The 18,797-nt window shown below is 42.3% G+C and overlaps 1 protein-coding gene across 1 annotated transcript in view; it reads right to left on the minus strand.

Annotated features, from left to right (window-relative positions):
• Window positions 1-18,797, minus strand: part of macrod2 (mono-ADP ribosylhydrolase 2) — a 245,342-nt gene that overhangs the window by 126,512 nt on the left and 100,033 nt on the right. The window contains exon 4 of the mRNA XM_071535025.1: window positions 3,030-3,059. Coding sequence (XP_071391126.1) covers window positions 3,030-3,059 — 30 coding nt within the window. The remainder of the gene's footprint in view (window positions 1-3,029; window positions 3,060-18,797) is intronic.

Consider the following 18,797-nt stretch of genomic DNA (forward strand, 5'->3'; position numbering starts at 1 on the left):
TTTCCGACCAAACTGTCACACTGTTCTGGCTCCAGGCCCACATAATGATCACCAACAAAAGACTTTTCTGCATAGCTGTGACTACATATCCCACTTGGATTAACAATGTGCCATACAGAGTTTTATTTCCAGAGATACCCACACCTATAGGGGCATGACAAAAAATCCTCAAAGCCATGTAAAGCCAGTGGAACTTCTAAAAGTGTGTAGGTGGTAAAGTAACTTTCCATACAGCCTAAGCAAAGACTTTGTCCAATGTCCACACGCTGGCAGGAAGCCCACCTCCAGCGCTGTGAGAACTAAACATGGCTCAGGTGTGTGAGGCCAACATGATGGATCATCCTGTTGTGAAGCTGCCCCTCTGCAGAGCCCTGAGAAGACAGCTGGGAGATAAGGAGGGCCCTATATGAGAACACATCTCCTCTCCACATCGATCCTCGCCACCACCGAGGCAGGAGGTCCTCACATGCCAAACCGCAGATAGGGGGGGTGGGGGGGGGTGAACAGTACGTACAGAGAGAACAGCTTTGTAGGTTTAGCAGCCACCTTCAAGTGATAAAGACACTGGGAGATAAACCCCCTCTTGGCCCCGCTTAGATAAAAGACAGACAATGTAGCACTTTGTTTTTGGGGGAAAAATAACATTTTCAGTGATCTCTCACTGGTTACAATCATCTGCTAATCCTTTTGCAGGGTCAAAGAAAACCAAAAAAAAACACACACATAAGAAATACTAATAATAATAATTAAAAAAAAGAGCTGTTGTGGTCATTATGAACGCGAGTAAACGTGAGTCTTGGTGTTACAAAGCTAATTGGCCTCGCAGCTTGTGCCAGTAAATTGGCAGGAATAACATCACTGGAAGTCAATTAGGAATGAAAGCAGGCTTTGCTCTCAAAAATGGCACTAGCTACAATTACAATTCCTCTGGGGTTGTTAAATACCGTTGCATTTGACAATCACATGAGAAATAAATAAATAAATTCTATCATATGGTTATAATCTGCACATAAGAACTCTATCCACTATCTACAGTCACAAATTCAGCTTGACTTTTGTTTATGTTGCGTTGTTACGAAGCAGTCCGACCCTAATACCTTAACACCCGCTTTTAGTTGAAGAAGAAACTGGATCAATCAACAGGGCTGCGCGCTCTAAGATTCTGACAACTGTAACAGGATGATTTGCCACAAAATAACAATAATGAAAACATAATAGCAGAGAAAATTGCTTCTTGTGTTTCTCTATACGTGGCAAATCAACACTGGGAGCCAACTGAAGCAGAGAGAGACACCAATCAGGAGGACAATGTGCTGAGCTGCATTATATATTATCGGCAGGTGCTTTACAGGGCCCGGCTTAGTTATGGAGACGCATGTTTGTGACCTCTGATCTCAATCACACAAGTTCTTTAGATGGCTGTGATCAGTGCACTGAGGGCCTCTCCATGTCACTGATAGAGATCGGGAAGCCGCACTGCTACGCAGCGACGGCTGGAACGTCTGCAGTCTTAACCATGCATCAGATAAGATGAGGGCCACTCCAGGCAGCGTGATTGGATGTGAATAAGATTTCAACAGCTCTGTATATACACTCTAATGGACCATGTGCACCGACCGGTTGAGTGCTTTCTGGGTCGACGTCATTACTTTTTAATGCCCGTCCCTTGCCGAGATGATTAATATTCGGATTCAAATGGCGACATCTTATCTTGACTGTCAAATAAATGAATAAAATATATAAGTAACAGTGGTGTCATCCTAGAAAGTGCTTAATTCGGTCTAGATACATTGTTTATGGTTGAAGCAATATCAAACAATATCTAAAGGAGGCACTACAGAGGATAATTTGGTGGAAAATGCAACAAGGTAAAATGCAAATATGTGGATATGTAGCATTTTCACACTTCACCTACATACTTCTATATTCTTTCATTCATCCTTTAGCTCTATGTTTGGCAAACAACCTAACACAACTAGGGCCCGATTGATACAGGACTGATATATATGTAGATAAACGGGGAATAAATTAACATCCAGTATTACTGTATCTGTCGATAAAGACTTTGTTTACTGGTTGCTTGAAAGGTGGGCATGTTCCTTAAAAACATCCTTCAAGTTTGGCTCCCAAATAGTAATTATGACAGAGAGTTTCATTCACGGCTTTTTACCGGAAAATGTTTTTGTTACTTGCCATAAATCATCATCACAGCACTCACTAAACTGGGACAAAAATTCACACACAATATGAATCTGAATATAATTGGCATAACCATCTGTAATAAAGTTAAATATGATCACATTTACAATAGATCTCACACCACAAATGTAACACAGTGTGCATTGTTGCTGAAGTTGTGGCCAATTCTAATGTATTGGTGAAAGGTCAATGCTGCATGGAGCTCATTGCACTTTGGGATCTGCCTGTACAACTGACGGATGTCAGGAGAGACAAATACATCTGAAGTGACAGTTAACACAGATGGATAAACAGATAAGGCTGAAGCAGTGACCTTATTTCATATTCATACCATTACTGTCCGAAACTCCCCTAAGATCAAAAATCAAAATTCCACATCTAACTGCATTTTACTCCAACCCCACCCCACTGTGGCGTAGAATGATTACTTCAATCATGTCACTGTGAGAGTCAAATTTCAGAAAAATAGAACAGTGGGATTGGCCGGTAGCATTCTATTGGGGTTCCCTGCCCATTATTCCCACCCCACGGTTGGCCGCCTCAGATTTCCTCCATTGTTTTGAAGATAACACTCTTCGGCAGGCCGCTAAAGTAATGACCATCTCACGGTGCAAGGTCGCCCTGTGCCACGCTCTGATGTGTTGGCCCTGCATTCAGTCACATTTAACAAAGACGCTTGGAGCGAAACAGACACTAAAGTCTGCCATTAACCCACAAAAGAATATGGATGTGCCATATGCCAGATTTGATGAGTGTAACTTTAATTGCTTTAATACTACTGGAATGACGGATGAGGCATGATATGATGAAAAACAATGGCATTCACTCACCTCCCCCTCCTCCCAGAAGACTGGAGTTTGCTGAAAAGAAAGAAATAAGAGTCAGTAATATTGAAATAGTAAGCAAGTGTAAAACATTCAACAGTAAGCGATAAGCGACATTTCAACTGCAAAAGTGAAAGCATTTTAATTTTGATTCTTTTTTTCATAAAGACACCTATTTGACTCTGCTAATTCTTACACAGCAATTACCTTGATGAAATTATTTATCTAATATGGTGATGATTAAATGTGTAATTTATATCATCTAATAATGAACTGAATTGCTGTTGAAGGAGGTGATGGACAGAATGGTCAAAGCAAAATTGGAGGGGTTTCTCTCTTGTCTCCCACTCCCAGGGTATTGGCTTTGTAAGTGTCATCACAGCAGTAGCTGCCAGCGGCGTCACCTGGGGAAGAGTGGAGGATAGTCTAGTAGTGGAAGAGGGTGCCAAGGAGAGCTTTGGCTTTAATTAGTATGCAGTTCTGTTAGCTCAGTGATGATAGCACCTTCATCCGAAGAAAGCTAAGAAAGTCACCCATTGGTGTATCTATTTCTCTGGCAAAGTCAGGAGTGGTTATTGTGGCAATTGACCTGTGGTTGAGTTGGGTCATTTTTAATATCCAATCACGTAGGTTGCTTGTTGTTTTTCAAGAATTTGTTTTTGTATAACCACATTCTTGACCGCGTCTCTGTTGCCATTATGAGAAAGGCTTGTGAATCAAACACGGAGACACATCAGAGTTTTGCTGTGTCTTGCATGTAGCCAATAGCCTTGATTTGTAGATTAGATCACATTAATGCTAGAATTACAAGAATAGCTGTGTTCAATAATGCTGATATTGATAGGCTGTGAGAAGAGCAAGGATAAAGCCAATTATTCCGATGATCTGTGTATTTCTTTGGCCATTAAATTAGCTAAAGTTGGCAATGAATATTGTGGTTCAGTCGACAGCTAATTTCAATACACACTCCTAGTCAGTAATTCTGCCTTGGCAGATTTCTTGGCAACACGACAGAGGTTAAGCTCAATAAAACATGTGGCTCATTAAAAGCAATTAACAGTGGCCTGTAGTCTTGGACAGTTGCAAGTATCCACTGCTTTACAGCAGGGAAATCCAACTCTTGCGTTTTGTAGGGTCTGCTTGTTTTTGATGGAAACACTACACACAAGCTACCAGTGATCAGGCTGCATTGGACATGAGCTGAGAGAGAGGCTCTTTAAAGCTAGGCTTGTGATCTAACAGTGTGGCTACAATCTTAGGTTTGGGTGGGCTGACAGAGAGGAGTCACATGTGACACAGATAAGATGTCTGAAAACAGACCCAGAATATAGCCCACTGTTATTCTATTCTCAGCTCTGGGACAAACACTCATAGCAAGAACTGGCCCTGTGTTGTTCCAGTGAATCCCCCGCATCAGCCATAGTTTACTGTTTCAGCAGGAGGTAACGTCACAGGCAGCTAACTGGAGAGGACATCATTAAAAATGAACCTATTTTGATTTTGCTCTGTTGTTGTCAGAAAGAGACATCCCTCGCACACAAGAGAAGAAAGATTAGAGGGGATTTAAAGTACATCTGTTAATTTGAGTGCTACCAAAGTGTAAAGTAGGTAGCCTATGTGTTTGAAGTGCAGTTCATGCAGCGGGCGATGGGAGAATCATGCACTGCAACATGCCTTTAATGATCTTCAGTTCCAACTGCAGCATCGGCTATCATTAGCAGTCAACACTATTCCCATTAAATCCTTGTTATTTCTCAAAAGTTTTGAATTGGGCCCATTGTATGTGGTGCACAAGCAACAGATAATGAACATGTGGTATCAGGAAGAGCTCTTCAATCACAAAACATAGTTCTGTGGCTGTTTTTTTTTTTTTTTTTTTTTTTTTTTTTTTACTGATTAATGTGCTGAAGGGTGCTTTCGGAGGCCACTCAGCTTCCGTACCTTTCTGTGGCACCATTATTGCTTTGCATTGTTCTCATTGGAGCACCACACATATGAGTGGGCATGGGGACAAAGAAAGCTCTCCAACTGCTGAATGTGTGTTTCATCAAAGCGCTTTTGTTGTGTGTGTGTACACATATAAGCATAGCATACACACACAAAAACAGAAACACAAACAGCGATGTACTGACAATCCACTGTCATGTTTACAATAGCACCTTTCCAGGTTTTTCTGCGATGAAAGAGATGTTTGCGCTTTCCCAGCCTTAGTTTGTTTAGTTCTCCGATCTGACAGCCATCACCATCAACCGCACAGCTCAAATGAGAGCCATCAACAAAATAGCCTATTACTGCCAGGTTGGGAAATTTTCTGTTCATGCTTTTCAAAAGCATGGATAAATGTAGTGAAGATGTAAAGTAAACGCTTTAATACCAGAGAACACTTTTATTTTAGGAGAGAGAAATGCTTAGAACTGCAGACCATAAGAAATGCCTGGCAGTATATGTAACACTTGTCAATAATGCTGTAAATGTATTAAGCTTGTTGTCGTTTATCTATTATCAGTACAATTAAAGTAATGGTTTCTTTAACAGTTCAGTTTCCAAGCAAGCTAATAGTATGCTAGTTTTCAGCAAAGTCTATCACTGTTGTCTATTCTCCTGGGGAGTCTTCCTATTCCTGAGCTATTAAAACACTGGGGTTTAATTACCTGACATTATGGAAATGCATACCTGGAGGGGCGCTTCATTTACTCCACACCTAATCAGGGATTGGAGATGTGGATGCTAATCAGTTTGACACAATTCTCCTGTGTGTTTGTGCGGGGTGGGGTAGTGGTGATGGTGGCTGGGGTTGTCTGGGGGTTGAGATGTTAGATGCTTTCTAACCACATGTGTCTCGGTGTGATCACGGCAATGGCCCACGGGGAGACGGAGAGTGTTCGACAACCGCCTCATCTCAACGGTAGTTTTGACAAATGTGGAAATAAGGAGGGGTAAAAACTCTGCTTTATGTCTTTTCATTTTCTCCCTCCCTGCATCCCCCCCTCCGCTTTAATGATCAGAACGTCTTCAAACATCCTTCATGTTTTGGCAGTTTATCTCCGAACACACTGACTGTGCTGCTTATGCACACAAAATATCTGCTACCTACGGAGTCGGTGAACTCAGCCCAGAGCGACATATATCAAGGGAGGCATTAAAATCCCAAAATGGAAGGGGACTTGCTTTAACAATCCCTCTTCAAGAGCCGGGAAGCAGGAGACAAATAAGAAACAGCTGCTGGAAAAGCTAACCTGCAGGAGCGTGCTGAGCAGTCCTACATTCTTGGCACCGTGGGCCGGGTTGTGAGCTTGTGTCTTATTCAGTATGACTTGCCTGAGAAGCGCTTCAATTATCCTGAGTGAAAATCAAAACTAAAATCCATATTTGGCCACATCCACCCCATAATGCATATTTTATAGTGTGTGTATTAATTATAAACTAGCTCTCCTTGCTGTTTGTGCCCGCCCTGGGCTCAGTCTGGCTATCTTGTGGTGGATCAACACATTTCTGCCTTCAGGGAAGCAGTGGGAGAGCCAACAATTAGTATTATCAGAAGACCATTATCTGTTTCTTCTACAGTGGCTGAGCGCCTACATGTGGAGTTGTCTCTGTGAATGCCTGTTAAATGTTTCTTTTTTTTTCATTTTTTTTTGTTCTTTGCCACGACAGAGCCTAAGGAGAGAAAAACATCCTCTATTTTAGTGTCTGCCAGCGCGCACCCCGGGGAGTTCCACGAATCAATTTTTTCTTCAAGGACAGAGCAGACCTGAACTCAATCCCAAAAACAACTACAAAGATCAGATCACGTTAGATAAAACAGCTCAGTGATCTTTACTTTCAATCTTTCAGAGGACCTGAATATTTCCTGTGGTACTAAAGACGAGCCCTGAAAGTTCACAACGGCCCGGTTAATGAGAAGAGAGAAGACAAAAAGAGTAGAAGTCGAGGTATGCCGGGTGCCAGGGGTGCTGCTGATAGCCTTCCCAGTGGTAAGCAAAACATGGGTCATAAATCTCAGAGGAAGGGCTCCCCGGGCTGCCTGGAGATGGCAGGTCATTAGGAAGCGTTGAGCCACGGCATTAGCCCGGCCCATCTCACACATGCCTGCACTGTCACTGTGGGAACACCCACTTCCTATCTGCCCTTTGAACCCTTAACCCCCAAAGTCACCTCATATATCCCTCAGCCGGTGACAGTGACGTGGGGCCACTGCTGTGTATTTTCACAGCGAGAAAATATTGATAATAGAAGCCAAGCCAGAGAGTGTGACAGGCACAGTTTATGAATTGTGGCATTGCATCTAGAAGCCAGCCAAGACACAAACAGTGAGATGGAATGGTGAAACCACGCTTTCGTCTCAGCGTCTCCATATATTTGCAGAGCAGTCATAAAAACGGCTAGTGTGTGCTTCGGTGTGTGAGCCCCGTGTGTGCAGAGGGCAGCGAGGCGTGGACCTGGGTTGCGTGTTCAGTGTCGTCGGCAGAGCCCCGGATCATGCAGTTGAATGGGAAGAGCTAGTGCGTAACCACAAAACCTCAGGGCAGTAAACAGATCCACTGTCTACCTCCTGGTCTTGACTGAACCCTTTAACTATGCTCCATGGGATACACACTCACCCTATCGTTATTCCCCTTTCACGCCGCATCTCAATAAGCTCGCAGGTTAATAGTGTGCTCTGCTGTGACTCGGGGATACAAGGTGGGGCAGAGAAACTAATAAAAAAGTTTTATGGTTCAGGTTGCCCACTCTGTTGCAAATAGATAGGTTGCTGAGTCAAAAAAAGGCTTGGTGCAATTTTTCAAAGGAACCAGGGCCGCCACTGCAGTATAATGGTACCAGCCTATCTCTGTCTGCGAATCTTACAGGCACTTTAGCAGGACTTTCAGTAAATATATCACAGTCAAATGAATTGTGATAGCAACGGCCTGTGCTATGTTCTATAGCAACTGTATGCCGGTTTATTTCAGCAGATTTCATTACTGCCATTTGAAACGCCACTTAGCAGTCCACCAGAAAGGAATTCAGATAGATGTTCCAGCAAATGTGACTCTACACACCCAAACTGTCCCAAATAAAAGCACCAACTAGGTCAATAGGGCTGGTCTTTGTAACCGTGAGGCATGTCACTTTTTCTTCCCTATTCTTCTGCTTTAATTAGAATACATATTCACAGCTCATTTGACAGACACGTATTCGCATCAACTACACAAATTAACTGTACATGGACAGCCTGGAATAATGAAGGAAATAGTTTAGAGCAGTGGTTCTCAATGTGGGGTCCGGGGACCACCAGGGGTCCTTGAGGGGGCTTCCAAGGGGTCCCCAGCAAATTGATGAATTGTTAAACTTCTGGACAAAATCATATCTAACAATAAAAATATTCTCATATTTGGGTCCAAGAGACAAAATCTCATCAAATGGGGGTCCGTGGCTCTAATGTGGACTAAATTAGGGGTCCTTGATATGAAAAAGGTTGAGAAGCGTTGGCTTAGAGAAACAAAAGAGAGGATCATTTGTAGACTCAGTTGACACTTAGATGGTCATTAGGTGTTCCTCTTCATAGTGTTTTGATGTCTGACATGTCAGCTCTGAACGCCTGTTCAAAGGGTCACTGGAAGGATCAGTGAAGAAACTTTGGTAAACTCTTTCTGAGTGGAATAACGACGGCTGCCCACCCCGCCCCTCCCCCACCCGCACACACACACACACACACACACACACATTTCCACTCCACCAGCTTTCCTAACAAGCACTGCGCCTAAATATAGGCACACACAGGCAATTATATGCACACACACACACACACAAACACACAGAGAGACAACTGGAGATTTTCGGGCCAGGGTTTGATATCTATAGCACCCCATCTCGTGTCTGTGGAGCTCTGTGTTAAATTGAAGCAATTCTACCCTTTAATGATAAGGCCTCTTTTTTCTTTTATTAGCCGCTGAAACTCACACAAATAGAAGTAAAACTTAAACGAGCCACCAGTTATAGGATGAGAGAAGAGAGGCAACGGTGGTATTTCTTATTTGTGGTACATTAAAAATGCATGCTACCCCACACATGCTGCCTCGCCTGATAATTCTGGTTGGCATTTTTGTTCTTTATAGCTTCTAGTGTTCCCTAAGGAGCCTGACTGAGCCAGACAAACTTGGGGTTGAGGTGGCAGGATCCCAGCGGCACAGCCACTCAAACAGCCTAAAGCCTGGCTCATGCTTCATGTGGGGAAAAAAAATTGTGGCAGAGTGCACGCAGTCAAAATGATGTAATTGCGACCGAAACAACTGGGCTCGTGTGAAGTTATGCACCTCCTGAAATTTGAAACGATGTGGAAGGAACTGCAGTTAGATGAAGGCTGAATGACGAGGAACCAGAACCACTGGGCAATTCCAGTAGTTTTATTGTTTTCACCTGCGTCTGTGTGTTTGTCCATCCATCCGTCTTTTAGCAGGATATCTCAAAAAGTCGGGCACGGATTTGCACAAAACCCGGTAGGAAGGTTGGTTATGGGCCCAGGAAGAACTGATTAACTTTTCATGTCATGCGCATCAAGTCACAAAGACAGCATGAACCAGGAAGAAGTCCTATCTTCCCCGTCTTCTCTGTCTTCTCCGTCTCTGTCCTCCAAGTTATGATATTAGTGTTTGTTGGACCATTTAAATTTACATTCAAAGATGTTGTTACTTTCAAAAGGTGTCGTCAGAAGCTTTCATTCACCATCAAGTTTGTCTTTTGATTACATCATCTTTCTTGTCTCTCTAGCAATGGAAGAGACTTGTTTGTGTTCAAAAGTTCAAAAGTACTGTCCGAAATCACAGGAATAAGAATAATGCGAATTCTATTTTGGTTGAATTTTACTTTGAAATACTCATTACAATATCAGGCGACTGAGACGTGTGCCTTAAGCCCATTCATATTCATAACAACACTTGTGATAATGTTACTGTCGGTGGTTGAAATGATGTTGTTTTTTGCAGCTTCTTTCAAGAAATACAGCAGTAGTCTTGTGATGTCTGGATGTATCAATATGACAACAGGCTGGTGTCACAGTGATTAATCCCTTCCCTCCGCAGCCCTGTCACCTTCATAACAAAGCAACAATACCAGATGCCAAAGCCAGCCCACACATCTATTGTTATAATTACCTGACCTTCAAATCCACATTAATGAGCCCAGGATGATCCCATTCTCTTTCATCATTTGGCTTCCGAGCCCTCCTTTTATCTAACAAGGTCACCTTTCACAACACTCCTTTCTCCCTGAAATACACATCCCCCTCATAAATATACATCTACCTGCATCTGCTCAACCCCTAATTCTAAGGGAGCTTGGAGAAATTACAAGAAAATAAAGCTGTAGGAGGGCTGTGCGAGGCGTGAGTTTGTATTTCTTCTGAAGTTGACACCAAGGGAAAGTCAATGCCACTAAAGTTAGACGTAGAAAACAACTTTCTAACTATATTGAAGAGTTACTTAATAACCGTTTTCAACACTAAAGACACAGCCAGCAATTCACATGAATGAGAAAGACTCACTGCAAGGGCCGTGAAGGCAAGGTGCAGGGAGGCAGAGGATAGAGCAGGGTTCATTAGAGGAAGCTGCTTCGATCTGTTCCCAGCATTTTAATCACAAATGCGCTGCGGGTGTCACAACAGCATTAAAATGTCTGCGCTTTGTGAGAAACCACAATCACAGAAAAACAACATATTCAATTATTAATTTGTTCTACTATACTGTATTTCTGCCGCGCTCTGTTTTCAGTGTAAGCATAGTTGACTTCAGAGAATTTGGAAAAGGTGAAGCTGAGTTTCACAATTTTAGTGAGAAAAGCCAATTTAGAACCCTGCAAGGAAACCTCTCTTAAAAACAGCTTAAAACATAGCAATGAGTGTCTTAGTGCAGATATGAAAGTGCTGCAAACATGCACATAATACTCCCCAAACTAGTTCATGAATTATTTAAATGTTAAAAATATATTATAGTAGTTTACTCTGCCACGTTGTCTTGACATCACAGTGCACTTCACTGCTCACACACCTTAGGAGATATTGGAGAGCACTGACACAGCACATGAGACAGATCTATATGAAGTAAATAGCTAAGTGCAATGCAGTAGGATAACAAAGATTTTTTACAGTACCATCATTAGCATGATATCATTACAAACAGAGAACAGCATATTGGACAAATACACAGAGAAATCATACATTTTAACTGATATTCAGCAATGCTATGCAAGTGTACCAACTTTGAAGAGGCACCATCATTTTCTGGTTGAGATGAAATGGGTTATCTGCAAACTTCACAGGGCCCAAGTCTCACTATGGGGCTGTGGCAGGATTTGGGCCAGCAGCTACATATTATGGATTTATCCAGTCACATTCCTGGATATATCAGCCCCACGTTAATGCAGCCTATTCCTTACTGGTAATCAGGCCCGCTGGTATGGTAAAGACCCGCATGGTTCCTCAGGGCCTTCACAGTCCACTGCTCCCAGCTAGGTACCCGCCAGGCAGCCAGACAGTTCCCTGACTATATCCAAAATAACATAGCTGGGATTTCTCCAGACGGAAGAGCCGGGACAGCATTAAATTGGAGATCCTCAGCCACTGAAGTGTGATTCCTGAATCAACTGTCTTTTTACATACCGCTGCTTTCTGTCCACAGAAAATAGGAGTCTGAGAATGAGGGTCTCGCACTGGATAGCGGGGCCATGGTATATACACTCAGAATTACAGTCTATATAGCTTAAGTGGATAACATTGCATTAAGGAAGAATGCATCGTCTTTTTTAACACTAAATGTATTTTAACTTCTCTTACTTCCTTAGCAAAATGCACTTATCCAGCACTTAAGAGAATCCATTCCCACCAGCGTCTATTTGATCATAGCAGTGTTAGTGTTGAGGTGATGTGTGAAGAGCGCTCTGGCTCCAGAAGTACTTGGTCCATGTCGCAGAGACTCATCTCCCTGGAGCACCAGCAGAAATCAGGCTGAGGCAACCTTACCATAAGTCCAGAAGAGATACACCGCATTATCCATGTTACCATGGAAAAACCACTTTCCATGAGGGCATCTCCTTTTCCGCTTCTTGAGTATCAAGGCCAGAGCAGGGGTTGTATTAACTGAAGGAGATAGCTGATCAAAAAAATCAAAACTGCATTTGTACAGCTTGTATGTTCGTCCTCTATGTACAGTATATCACTGTCAATGGGTCTACTGAGATGAGATAATGCACAAACCTGATGATAACAAAACTACATCATATACCATAGAGACACTGCCTAGAGACTAAATGATGAAATGATACGGTGCTGAAACCAGTTAGCAAGGTTTTACAAGCCAAAGCCTCAGCAACAAGATCAAACATTCCTTTGCCTAAAAACACAGCACTTGTAGAAACTGGTGCTGCTAATTCATGTCCCAAAGTCTAACAGAGTCTAAATGAAGACTTGTCGGTCCAGTCTACTGAAGTGCATGATGAAAGCTCCTACAAAGACAGGCTAATCCTCCTCAGATGAGAGATGATCTCATAAATAATCATACCTGTATTAACATTAATAGAGACAGTTGTAACCGTTTTGATCTTAATGGGATGAATTCACTTTGAAAAGGTTATTTATTTCCCATACTTTGTGATGGAAATAAAACGGTTTTGCACCTCAAAGACACTGCCTTCCATTGTGCCAGCTCTTTGTCACAGTTGTCCCTAATCATACGCCACATTTCCAGGCCACACAACTGTAAGCATAACGGTGCAGTCCCACCAGTGGGCTTTTAAACGCTTCACTTTTCCAAACCTATTCTGTTGTCATTAAATCTCTAGGCAGCAGAGATCATGTGGGTTTTAATAACTGTATTGCCAATAGTACATTGATGTCATATTCTGTGTGCTCGCCCCATTAGACAAACCAACTTATTAATACTGTAGCACAAACAGCAAAAAGAGTTTTCATTTACATATATACAGAAAAGGTTGTACTTTGAATTATAGTTGAATTAGCTATGATAAAGCAATGTTGTAGACTGTAACTGTTCACTCAACTGGGATAAGAGCACAGCCACAACAATAGAAATATATTGTTTTGAGCTTCTGCAACACAGCTTTGTATAGCCTATGGATCACACAAGGTTCACTTCAGTGTGTCTTCAAACAAGCATGTGTTTTCTCGTCGACTCAGTCTGGGGATTTAACTTCCAGAAAAGCATTCACACCGAATCAAAAAGGACACTTTTCTGCTTGCTAGTTTCTGCGGGCCCTTTGTTACAACAAAACAATAGGCGAACCTGTTTCAGTTACTTATTCTCAGGGCTTTTAAAATGCACCCTATGAAACGGTAAAACACAGCGCTGACACTATGAGAATTACACAATCAGACAGGCAGAGTGTTTTCCTCTTGGCAGTGTCATCAGATAGGTCTGAGCTTGAATAAAACATGGAACAGCAAGATGAAGAGCAGGAAAGTGTTCATTCTTTTGTCTTTTTTTTTTTTTTTCCACCGACTTGCCCAGTCTTGAGCACTGTGATTCTTGGTGTTGTTTTTGTTTTGAGAGTCATTTGTTTATGTCAACTGAATTGTTACAAGCTGTCAGTCTGCTCCACATCAAGTGTACAATGGTGAAGCGACTCGCTCACAGGTCCTCAAACAGCCTGCCATTTGGCTGACTCTCATCCTGCATTAGAATCTCACTTTGCTTCATTATTCAGTCTCAGACATCCTTGGAGTACTTTTTAATGATACCAAAACAGAGGCTGCTGTTCATACTGAATTTAATAGATCCTCCCAAACAAATCAAAGACTATTAGCCATTGAATAATGTGAAGCTGCTCTTTATCCAGGTAGACTTGCCCAAACAGGTTGTTTATGAAATCAGCAGTTGTGAGTATGTCACTTCAGATGAAATTGAGACCAGACTCCTGAATCACCTACGGTTGAAAAAGTAGGTAAAAAAAAATTAACAATGGGGAGACGAGTCGACAAGGACATTGCTAATTACATAGAAATTCAGGTGAATAGATCCAGGTAAGCCTGCATTGGCCCTCATATACAAATACTGCATTTCAGCTGAGAACAGGATATTTCTATCTGTACCAAACCTGTTTACCAGGGTGAAAGGCTGGAATAGTTATCTAGGGGATACTTGACTAGGAGGATAGACTGACAATAGTTATATTTGCCTAAGTGATATTACCTTCCTCATTCTGAACCCTGCAGAGCTGCTTAATTGCAGTGGTTAATTGGCTTGCCTCCAAGTTTTTACTTTACCTCATTGCCGAATCCCAACACACACCGTTATATCCAGCTTATTGTCTGGCTTGGGTGAAAAACTCATTTACCCAAGATTTTCTCCCACTGATATGCAGATGAGAAGCAAGTGCGTAGGCTGCTGTATGAAAAATAAATGGGCTATAGCATTAAAGCAGAAGCACAACATATAGGGCTGACTTTAGGACTTGCTGCTGGTATAACCAATCCTTTGAGAGCTACTAGCTGTCCCACCAGGCGGACTTCAGTAAGGGTGCCGGCACCGACAGAAGACAGGGGTTTGACAGGGAGGTGTAGTACAGGACTCCAGTGTCTCCTTCTCAAATAGCACTGACTCAACAGTTCACATCGACTGTTAGGGGGGGGGCTGGTGGTGGTGGAAGAATGAGGGTATTAACCAGAAGCAAACGCTGTGGCACTTCTAGCCAAAGCAGGCCAGGTTTAGAAGAGACTGTCAGGTTTAGTCTTCCTGTGTTAGAGTCTCTACAATGGGAGGCGGGGCACGGGGAACAGAGGGCTGCTTCACTGTGCCAACTCCAAAACACCAATCAAACACTAAATCACGCTAGTGCAGTTGTAAGGGGCCTGTCACTTCCAGTGAGCCAATTTATGTGGCTTTCACATGTGCAGAGGAAGATGAAGGTTTCTTGAAGCACACAGCGAGACTAACAGTGAGGCTAACTGTAGGGCTCCATACAGTGTAACTCAAGAGAATAAAACACTGGGGTTGGCACCTCTGAGATTTATTTAAGATTTCGCTTTGCTGAACAGAGGGAGAAACGCTTCATATAATTTACATTTCTGTGATTGAAATCAGCATGAATAACCAAACATTAACACCCAATTCCAATGTCCTTGATTGGACATTTCCTGGAGACACTAAGCAAAAGTGCTCCCAGGGTGGCTGGGTGTGGAGTTTCAGTAAATAAATCCCTGTCTCCCCCTCACATTAGGCTGATTGAGACATCTGGCAGCACGGAGCCTAGAACAGAGTGGAGCCTGGCAGAGTCTGACCTGAAAAAGCAGCAGATATGGTAAAGGATGAAACGACGGCACCAGGCAGACTGAGAAGGAATTTGCACAATATGAAAAGAAAGGTGATGAAATAAAAGCTAGGAGAGTGTACAGTATTTTTTTTTAAATTCTGACTCAGAGGCAAAAACATTAAAAGTGAGAGAGGAAGAGAGAGACAGAGAGAGACAAGGGATTCATTTTCCTGTTTTGAGGAGGAGAGCTCTATGGGAAGAAAATACACAGTCTCAGGGTCCTTCCTCTAGCAACGTATATGGTATAAGATCGCTGTGAGATACACAATATTTGTTATCCAATGTAACACACCACACTCCAGCTCATTAATGAACGATCAAAAAAAGTCTTTGACATTTCGCAGGCAAGTAAAAACATCTTATGAGACATCTAGACTGAAAGGAAAAAGAGGCCATCAAACAGACTGCTGCTAGAGGATACGGTTATGTGATCTGGATTTTTTTTTTTTTTTTTTCTCGTCAGGGAAACGTGTCAGGTACATAGAGGTAACATCATAGCTACAATCACAATAGCCAGGATCAATCATGCCAGTAATAACAGAGATATGAGTACTACATGATACCACTATTTCCCACTATCCAATATGGCCAAAGAAGCACCTAGATCTTCAGTGCGGAGTGTCACAAAATCTTCCAGCTGTCCCCTTGATGCTGAAGACTACTGCTCTGAAAGCGGTTATAGGGAATCTGAAAGAAGTTGCAATGATGGTTTTAATAAGCCGAATCTCTACACAGAAATGAGCTTCGGAAAATTCATCCTTACGACAATGTCAGAGGGCAGACACACCGTCTCTGTAACCCCACACCGCACAAGTCAACAAGACCTTTCGTTGTCAGGCCCTTTCAATAATACTCACTATTGCCTAGCCTGTTTCTACCGAGAGGAGAAGGACTCAGCAGTAACCTTGCATCCCAAGGACACATCATTTGAAATGCATTGGGTGCCACGGTGCTGTGATATATCCTTTTCCCGGAATTAACCTCAGCTAGTCTTTCCTGTCACCAACCAATCAGGGAGTATGAGCGGGGACAGGTCCCAAGTCCCGACGCACAGACGCAGTGCACTTCTCGCTCCGCCTTTGGTATGTTTACCGGCTCGTATGGCAAGAGACAAACATGACAAATTGCTTGAAAGATCTCATAGGTCAGTCAGTCACATGTTTGACAAATACAATCTAATTGTGAAGCATTTGCTTGAAAAATCTTTTTTGGAAAGGTGAAGGATGGAAATGTCTCCATGACCTCTATTAGCGCCAGAGCTCCCTCTATATTCCAAGGTTACCGCAACCATGAGCCTGTCCAGTGAGCAAGAGGTTTCTTGTTTATGTGTCTGCACATGGTAAATGTGAGTGCATTGTGGAGGAGAGGAGAACAAACTGAAGCCACAGATGGCTAAATGCATATGTGATTAAAATGCCATTCAGTTAGGAGGGGGAGATGGATAGATGACCTGAATGGAATAGGCAGCTATACAGGTAGACTGACTCTGACTAAACTGGTGTCAGAGGCTTTTGGTTTGGTTAGCACTATCATAAAGTCACTACCGTAAAAAAGGTTTATTTGAATTGTTAGTCAAATGATTAGACTGTAGTCTAATTAGGGCTGAACATCTCACTAATCGAAATTTTGTCGAAATCGCAATATGGCCTACTGCAATTTCACAGGAAGCGCGATATTTGTTAAATGTGAAATGTGTGTCAAAATACCATTTTAAATGAAATATCATCGTGCTGCAGAGATGTCCTGGCCTACACATCATATTCTACAGACTTAAGAAAACATCTTTGTTTGGTACAGATCCCCGCAAAAATCACACCATAATCATTTTAATATGTTTTTCAATGAAAATGAGAATAATGATGTAAAAATGTTGTAAAAAAAAAAAAAAAAAATTCTCTCTAATATCGCAAATCATATCGCAATTGCAATATCAGTCAAAATGATCACAATTAGATATTTTTTCAAAATCGTTCAGCCCTAGACAAAAGATGCAATTACTGTGCATGAATTTCACATTCTACATTAAAAATTCAGTTACAAACAGGAACAATGAAAGATTAATTCAAACTCTGTTAAGATTATTGAATGCACAGCCACAAATTCTTTCGATCTTCTTAATTAAATGCCAAGAGAGAGAGATCTTTTCACAGCATAATAACCGTCACACTGCTAAATTCAGATTTGGCATCAGATTAGCTTCTTTGAGCTTTCTCCCTGAATACACTGAAAGAATGTGACACTGTCTGGATTAAGGCAGCACTTCAAAGCGGAGGGACTTTGTGATCATTAATGAAAGTTCTAATTACTGAGGAGCCACCAGTAAAGGACCAGTGCTAGCTCTCATAGCGTTCATCATTTATGAAGCCGGACTACAGTTTCAACTCTCACAAGCGTTTAATTGGCTTATCTCTCCTTCTGCTACCCAGACATACAAAGGAAACATGGCTCCAGACCCACTCAGAGGAACACTGTCTTACAAACCCACACAAGTCTGTGTCACACAGTAAGTCAGACAGTCTATTAGTCAGGAAGATATTGCCTTGTTGATTGATGAAAAATATAGCATTTACCAAAAAGGGAAGACAGGCGCTGAAAATTTTAATTAGGTCCAGACCAGTGATTTAGTGATAGTGCAATCTGTATTAGACCTCTTGAAAAGCTCTCAAACACATTCTTTGTATAATTCCCACCACAATCTCATATCCCACTTTGATCAGTAATGGGCCTTTGTCTGTAGTTCACTGTGTTCCTGGGCTGCTACAGTGAAGTCCTGATAATGACGCCCACAGCATCTGCCAGCTTGTCTGATTAAATAAACCCTTCATTGGTGTGGCAAAATAAGCATCACTTTTGCCATAGCATGCACTGCCTGTTCAATCTTATTTATGAGTAATACAAGGGAAGTGGATGTCTCCTGGCCAGTGCTGTAGTGTGCGCAAGAGGATGTGGTTTAATCTTTAATCTTCCATCTTTAATGACATCAAATGGTGGAAGAAGCAGGTTGAAGCAGGATCCTGTGGTTGCTGCTAATGCAGAATGCAGGCCCACCAGCCTACACATAGTAACACCATAGATGCTGTGTGATACAGTGATATACACAAGCCATTAGGACTGTAACACATTATATCTGTGGTTAGCTCTGCCAGTCCCTCAAACAAAGCCTTGTGTCCTCTCATGTTTAGCAGTTCTGTAATGAGAGAGAGAAAGAGAGACAGACAGACAGAGAGAGAGAGAGACAGAGAGAGAGAGAGAGAGAGAGAGAGAGAGAGAGAGAGAGAGAGAGAGAGAGAGAGAGAGAGAGAGAGAGAGAGAGAGAGAGAGAGCAAGCACTAAGTCAAGTAGAACCAGACCACGGACAGGAGAGGCGGAAACTCAAGAGCAATGCAAGTAGTCCAGGATTAACCTCTCTGAGCACCCTGTGCTTAAGTGAAATGGATCGGCCCAAATTCACTGGCCCTCTGGTCAGTGTTCCCC

This window comes from Centroberyx affinis, unplaced genomic scaffold (assembly GCF_046629955.1).
Source record: "Centroberyx affinis isolate AG114_WGS23_722 - 3 ecotype Tasmania unplaced genomic scaffold, CSIRO-AGI_Caff_v1 ptg000171l_1, whole genome shotgun sequence".
In the NCBI taxonomy this organism is placed as follows: domain Eukaryota; kingdom Metazoa; phylum Chordata; class Actinopteri; order Beryciformes; family Berycidae; genus Centroberyx; species Centroberyx affinis.